The 1,205-nt window shown below is 47.2% G+C and overlaps 1 protein-coding gene across 1 annotated transcript in view; it reads left to right on the forward strand.

Moving 5' to 3' along the window:
* Nucleotides 1-863: 863 nt before the first annotated feature.
* Nucleotides 864-1,205, forward strand: part of RPS3 (ribosomal protein S3) — a 4,475-nt gene continuing 4,133 nt past the window's right edge. Inside the window, exon 1 of the mRNA XM_006885742.1 lies at nucleotides 864-910. Coding sequence (XP_006885804.1) covers nucleotides 864-910 — 47 coding nt within the window. The remainder of the gene's footprint in view (nucleotides 911-1,205) is intronic.

Raw genomic sequence — 1,205 nt, forward strand, 5'->3', positions numbered from 1 at the left:
GAGCCAGTGTCCTTAATAAACTCCATGCCAAACTGTATGAGTGCTTCGTAAAGGGGTTGGCTTTGTTTGTTTGTTTGTTTTTGTTTTTTGTTGTTGGGTTGTTTGGGTGTTTTTTTCTTAGTAAAATTTTGCTTAAATAAAAGACCCAGAATACCTCCAAAGTTATCATTCATTCCAAAAGGTGTTTTGAAAAGGAGTGCAAACTAACACAAAAACTACATTTCCCATAAGCGCCCACAAGGGTCGGCCGTGCGCAGTTCTTTGACGTCTTTCCGAGCCCTTTATATACACTTCCGCCGAGTAGTCATTTCTTTTTCCCTTGGCGGCGCTTGAGCAAAGATGGCGGTGCAGATTTCCAAGAAGAGGAAGGTGAGGTATTGGGGCCCGGGAAACTGGGGGCCCGAGCGCATCAGAGGCCTTTCGAGGTGTTGTCGCGAGGCCTGCAGCTCTGTGCTCTGCGCCTGTAGGTGACTTGAGCCGCTTGCATTCCCGGGGATCGCAGATGGCTCTGGATTGATTGCGGGGCCCCGTCCTGGCCAGCGTCTGCGGGCGCCGGCCGCGGCTGCTGCCGGCGGAATGCATTGGTGTGACATTTCGAAACCTTGAGCAGTTGGCCTCGGCTTGTAGCTTAGCTTTAGAAAGGAGAAATGGCAACAGTGTAATGTAAGCCTGCTTTTTCATTTGGTGGTGTGTGCAGCCTTCTGCTTCGTAGGATCTCATGTGAAAGGCCACGGACAATTTCTTGCTGCATTTGGTGCCCCTGAAGTTGTCATGGGCTAATGTGGAGGGGTCTGTGGGGAGGCAGCCGCGTGAGTGGGAACTGTTCAGCGTTTACGCTTTCCACTGTTAACACGTTGCCGCAGATGACGGCTTTAAGCACGGTCGTCAGTTTAAAAGTGTGCGGCACTGGGTGAGTGAAGTAAGATCACATGGCGGAGAGTCTTCTGAGGTACGATTGAGACCTTGTTACTCTTTAGTTGTTAAAAACATTACTCTGCCGTTTTAGAGCAGTCCTTTGTTTTGCATGTAAATGGCAGTTTAGGAAAGCCATGTTAACAACTGGTAAGAGATGTTGGCATTCATATTAATTATGGAATCCATATAGTTCTGTGTATCTTACTGTGATTCCAGAAACTAGTGTGGGTGTCATGGAAATGTACATTATTTCCAAAGTCGTTTCATTAAAGATGAAAACTTTAAAAAAA

The sequence above is a fragment of the Elephantulus edwardii genome, unplaced genomic scaffold (genome assembly GCF_000299155.1).
Source record: "Elephantulus edwardii isolate Elephantulus edwardi_28Jun2011 unplaced genomic scaffold, EleEdw1.0 scaffold00044, whole genome shotgun sequence".
Taxonomy (NCBI): domain Eukaryota; kingdom Metazoa; phylum Chordata; class Mammalia; order Macroscelidea; family Macroscelididae; genus Elephantulus; species Elephantulus edwardii.